Genomic DNA, 6,007 nt, shown 5'->3' with positions numbered 1-6,007 from the left:
AAATGACATCCACAGATGCTAATATTCTTGTATGTTGTTATTTGTTATAAAGCGACTTATGATACAAAAGAAACATTTGAATATTCAGTTCTTGAAGGGGAAAGCTGCATTCAAGTTAGTGCTCACATGTATGGCTCAAGTTAAATTCTACGTGCACATTCCTGTTATTTTGGTAGAAAATGGAGTAAACATTTCTTTTAGAGTTTACAGGGCAAAGTTAATCTGCTATCGAAAATATGATGTTTGTGTGTATATATTATATATATATATATACAATTAGGCATTTGAAATCAGCACTGCTGACTATTATGATATGACAGCCCCTGCATCTAATATATGGTCTGTGGAATTAAACATACCAAAATATGAACTATCATAAACTACCATACTACCTGTAGTTTTCTGTGTTGATTAATGAAGAAATTAAGAAATGTTTACTCCATCTTCTATGTCTTTTCTTGAGCGTAACATCTTTGATAAATCATTCAGCTTTAATATCATATTATTACGACTCCATACCTAATAGTTTTTACCATATTATTAGCACCATGTTAGATACTATAGGCCTACGTGGATTTTGTACTTTTTGTTTTGTATTTGTATTGTATTTTGTTGTCTCAAAGCGAAAAATTGAATAGTGTGAATCATTTGTGTGTTCATTTAGAAATAAATTCAACCTCAACTGGTATATATATTAAAAACATATAGGCCTAACATATTCCGGATTTTATTGGATGCGGTAGAACAGTACACCATTTCCTAAATATTATATAATTGACTGTATAAATTTAGTTCTCATAATTAGTAATATTTTGGCCTACTTCAGACATGGAAACCAACCAACCAGGCTTCTCATACACACTACCAGGCACCTAATATGCATATACTACCAGGCACCTCATATACTGGTATCGTAAATATTGATTATGTTAATCAATCAATATTAAAAGCAATTTTTTCTTTAAATTACAGGCAGAGCATCACTCTGTATGTTATTTAAATATATTATAACTGACTTTGCCGCAAATGTAAGAATGCAACCAGAAGACACTTTAAAATCAAATACTTTATTTTTAAAGAAAAGATCGTAAAAGAGTACAAAATCATCTAATTTGCATGCGGATTACAGTGTAAATTGTTTAAAAGTAATCTTTAAAAAGTTAGTTACAAAACTTTAAAAACTTTCATTTGAAAGTGTACATAGCTGCCTACATTTTTAATTCAGTAGACTAGTAAAGTTGAGATGAGATATATATTGCTTTTTCTACATTAATTGTGCTTTTAATACTGCATTTGGGATTAAAAATGTTATAAAAATCATCCAAACAAATTTGCCAACAACAAATGTTGTTTTTTTAGAGTTGCCAGTTAGAATTGAAATTTAATTATTAAACGACATCATCGAGAGAGGAGAAACACCCTTCTATCGTAGGCCACGCCTTGCCGCTCTTCTACTGTCTTGAAAAGAACAAACTGATCAAAACAACGCTGACTACAGTCAGAAGATTAATTCCTACAATTGCAGATGAGTTGCAGTTATCCTTATCACTACAGCATGTAAAGCAGTTAGTTTGTGTATCATCGTCACATTTTGGGCTCAGAAGATCACATGCAGATTTAGCAAGGCAGGTTCGGTCTTTACCTAAAAATGAAACCGTCCGTTTGTATAATAAAGTTCAATCAATAGATAGAACGCAAATGAGCGCAACGCAACTACCAATGCATGGACCTCCAATCATGAAGCCGGTTTTGCGAAAATGTTCACTAATGCGCATGCGTATTAATATTTTCATCTACTTTTTGTGACAAAACAAAAACTGTAATTTAAAGCAAAAAATAGTAAAATTGGCTGCCTTTTGGTTGAATTTATCCGTTTCTTTTGTCATTTTTCGTGTTTTTTTTGCGGAAGTGATTGGCTTGATTAAAACTACAAATGGCCTATTCAAAATCCGACTTTATTAATATTTATTTTTCATGTTTTTGGGGCACAATACATCTTTAAGCTATATGGATAATTCAAACAGTCGCTTGCGTCATAGTGGGTACCAAGCTTGGCGGTTCCCGATTCAACGCAACGACGTAAGCGCACGGCACGGAATTTGACCAAACACGACCAGTGGACCATATCTCGTCGTGATTGGTCGAAAAGACTTGTGTTACGCTTATAAATCCTAGTGGGAACCAAGCTGCTTTAGTGTATAATGATAATAATTATGAACATTACTGCATTATATTGGTAGCCAGATGAAAAGTATACTTACGGTCACCCGAAACTGCCAAGCCACATACGAATTCACCAAGCAACTGGTTTTCTGGACAGGTGATGCTGTTTTTTGGTGTACTACATTCTTGACAATCGTAACAGTCGATAGCACCAGCTAAAACAAATAAAAATCAGTGCTTTCTAAGTAGTCCAAGTTATTACGTAATTAATTGAGGATCAATTTGATTCAAGATTCAATTTATAAATAGTATAGAATTAAAATTACATGATTATAAATAAAATAAATGTCAATAACATTATATCATTATTTGCCTAATTATATTTTTCATTTAACGACCACAACCGTTTTTTATTTTTGATTGTTGTGCTTATGCTTGCATTTTTGTATTTTTATGAATCTTTGTATACCAAGCCATTATATACCATTTCCAAGTTTCTATTGAATTTCAATGATAGACACTATTTAAAATTAAGAAGAAGTAATTAGAGACAAAATTATATTATTATAAATTATTATAGATTTGCTGTTATATCTGAATTTTTGTTAATCTTTTAGAAAACTCGACTGAAACGGAAATAACAATGGGATGTGTAGTAATCCATATTTCTCCATCCAAGAAAACGTTCAGGTCAATGCAGACAGCACGACATGATACCGTAAAATTCAGTACCTGGTACATACCGGATTCATTCAGTACCATGCACGGTATTGATTAGTGTTCTCTTTCCATTATCATCGCCGATTTTCCATTAAGCGAATTAATTTGTTGTTTGTTTGTTTGTTCATAAAAAAAAATGACTACAGTACGTAGTTCGATTAATTAAGCCGATTTTCCACTAGGTGAATTTGTTCGCACGAATCAAAAGTGTCAGCTTTTAAGCCGATTTTCCACTAGGCGAATTTGTTCGCGCGAATCAAAAGTGTCAGCTTTATTCGCCTAGTGGAAAATCGGCTTAATTAATCGAACTGTTTTCTATCTATCGTACTACAAACTATGTTACACAGTATTATTAGTCTCCAGCTAATTTATCTGTATTTTGTCTGCATTTTTGTTCTTATAAAATCTCAACTTTTCTATATTTCCACGTATTATATTAATATTTAAGATTTTGGAGTAGCAATACAAATCCCATAATTAACAAACAAATAGTTAAAATGCTAATTCTCTGAACAAGGTACAATTCACCTAAATTGTTGGAATTTTAAGGCGCCTACTTCAAATTTCATTAGTAATCGTGTTATGGCAAATTCCGTTGCAAAAAGGTCGCATTTTGAATTTGAATCTTTAAGACGGATATATATATATATATAATTATATAGGGAGAGACCTTTTATTCATCTAAAACATTCTGTAAATCCTGTACTAAAAATATATGAAAACTTAAAATGATAGGCGTTGATTGTCATGTCATTTCATATCAATTCTCCTAAAATGTTCAAACTCATAGTCATAGACTCACCATAACCTCCTTAAATAGATGATCGTTGACGTTGAAGATGACTTAATTAAAGTAGTTTTAACCGAAACTTTTAAACACACTTTCGTGAATCAAAGTTGCAATTGTTTAGTTTTAACCTACCTCCAGCTACAAAAAGAGCAACTGCAAAAACGATCAGCGTGTACTTCATTATTCTTCTTAGAAAAAAAATGTCGGGTTATATTATATGCAAGATATGAAGCTATGGGTGCGGCTCCGAGTAAAATAAACAGCTTGTGGGATGCACTGAATGATGCTATCTGGAGCACACATGTGTCAAAGGTCAGAACGACGTAGTCACAACGTGAGTTGACCAACCACAAGCAGTAGTTCGGATGATCCATGGCGTCGTGATTGGTCAAGTTACCTTCCAGTATCTAGTCACCGGTGATGATCCAGAGTTTTTCGTGTTTTTTGTTTTCGCCATGTGTCTGGTCTGGCCAGATGAAAGGGACTACCTACCTGTAGGTATAGATGTTGTACCGCGCTGCACAATAATTAAAAGATGAAGGTGTGAGTTTGTTGAAGGCATGGTGAAGGGTACATGTCTTGTCGTAGTTTTGATGTTGCACATCATACTTTTGTGTTATGTTCCTGGATGAGGATGACTGTAGTTGATGAAGGATTTTGGTGGTGAGAGGATGCTTTACCCAATACGTCGGAGAATGCATCCTCTCACCTACTGATTTTAATGTTGGAAGTGAATGTTGAGATAGTGTCTGTACTCACATTGGTCATGATGTGGAATCGTTGTTTATTCCACGGAGGAATGGTTTTATCAACTATGAACTTGTTTTGATGACAAACATAAATAATAAAACTCGTCCTAAATATTAACTAAATAATCAAACTAAAACAAATATTTAAAAAATTGTCAAGTAGAGAATCGATCCTGCAAACCCCAGGGTCACAGCCTCAATACAAGTCATCTAGCTCGTCGATCCAATTAAAACCGACCAATTAGAACAGAGTTGACATCTTTTCTTGAACTTTGTTTGGGTGGCATTTCCGAGCATCCCAATGCTTCCGAAGACGTTGCTTCCGAAGACATGCCAAAGATGACGTTGTTTGTGACGTCACATCCTTTTTAAATAAAATCATAAAATTCACTTTTTGGGTAAGATGGTGTTTCGTATGTTTTTCAGCGTTTCCAACCCTCTTAAAACCATCCTAAGGCGTTCCATGCGATACAATGTCAACATGTTGGCTACAACATACATATCTGGGGCATTTTAAGTCATTAGGCCCTAGGCTGATTTCTCACTACGAAAGTATTGAGTGTTCCGTAAAAGTTTTAGTAGTGTACAGCACCACCTACTGGTGGTTCCAGGAACTTTGCGTCTGAGAGTGATCATGCATATTTATCTTTTAAGTAACAAAAATTAATCATGAGAAAACTTTCTCGAAACTATTACTTTTGTTTCGTTAAAGATGTATTGTCCCTTTGACTAATTAAAAAAAAAAAAAAAATAAAAGATTTTGAAAAAAGGTGGGTCATTTTGAAGTGTCATAATAGTTATTAACTATCACCAAAAATTTGTCGAAAAAAAAATCATTTAACTGAAATACAGACGTTTTTTCGTTAAAAAAATAACTTTGACTTCCAGTCAAAGTTTTCGCTCAAAACATATCCCATAATGAAACGCTCTTTGGCCACTCTGTATGCATAATCATAAAACTTCCTTACGATCTGTGTGAAAATACCTTGACGAGTGACCGTGACGAGTTGTAATAAACAATCTTAATTAGCATCATGCATAATGCGTACTCGTGGTTTGAAGTCTTTGTTTACTTTCGCTCGCGACGATTTTCCAGACGAAATGTAATCAAACTAAATTTACCTGTTAATTATACGTAAACTTGTTGTTTTTGGCTCGAATTTTTGACTTAAAGTGAATAACTTTAATATTACTATAATTATATATGGCCAATTTAAATTTAGAATATTTTGACCTTCATTTTTTTGTGTGTTTCAAGGGACAATACATCTTTAAACGATTAAACGTGTGTTTCCACTTTGTAGGCTTATTTTTGCAATAATTCTAAATTATAAGTTACTGTACTTAAATTTTAAATAATTAAGTAACAAAAGTAGAATAGCCTACAGTACAGTATTTTTAAAACCTTTATTGTAACTTAATTGGTTTTGTCTGTCTTTTTCGGCGTTTTTTTTATGTAGGCTTAAAATGTTTTGTGAATGTTGTGTAATGTAACTTGTCACCATGTTGTAGATTTTGTGGGGCTGATAACAACAGGAAGATGTGATTTTCAGTAAATTTGTATCACCATTATTATTATCTATGT

General features: G+C 33.1%; 1 protein-coding gene across 1 annotated transcript; it reads right to left on the bottom strand.

Moving 5' to 3' along the window:
• Positions 1–1,051: 1,051 nt before the first annotated feature.
• LOC140040556 (uncharacterized) lies at positions 1,052–3,964 on the bottom strand. The gene is made up of 3 exons (XM_072086584.1): positions 3,806–3,964; positions 2,262–2,378; positions 1,052–1,642 (listed from the first exon to the last, which is right to left on the bottom strand). Exons 1-3 carry the CDS (start codon positions 3,852–3,854, stop codon positions 1,452–1,454), a joined length of 357 nt encoding a protein of 118 aa, XP_071942685.1. The 5' UTR covers positions 3,855–3,964; the 3' UTR covers positions 1,052–1,451.
• Between the last annotated feature and the right edge of the window lie 2,043 nt (positions 3,965–6,007).

Source organism: Antedon mediterranea, chromosome 2 (assembly GCF_964355755.1).
Source record: "Antedon mediterranea chromosome 2, ecAntMedi1.1, whole genome shotgun sequence".
NCBI classification, from domain to species: Eukaryota; Metazoa; Echinodermata; class Crinoidea; order Comatulida; family Antedonidae; genus Antedon; species Antedon mediterranea.
Note: the sequence above shows the minus strand (reverse complement) of the source record. Positions and strands in the feature narration are given on the sequence as shown.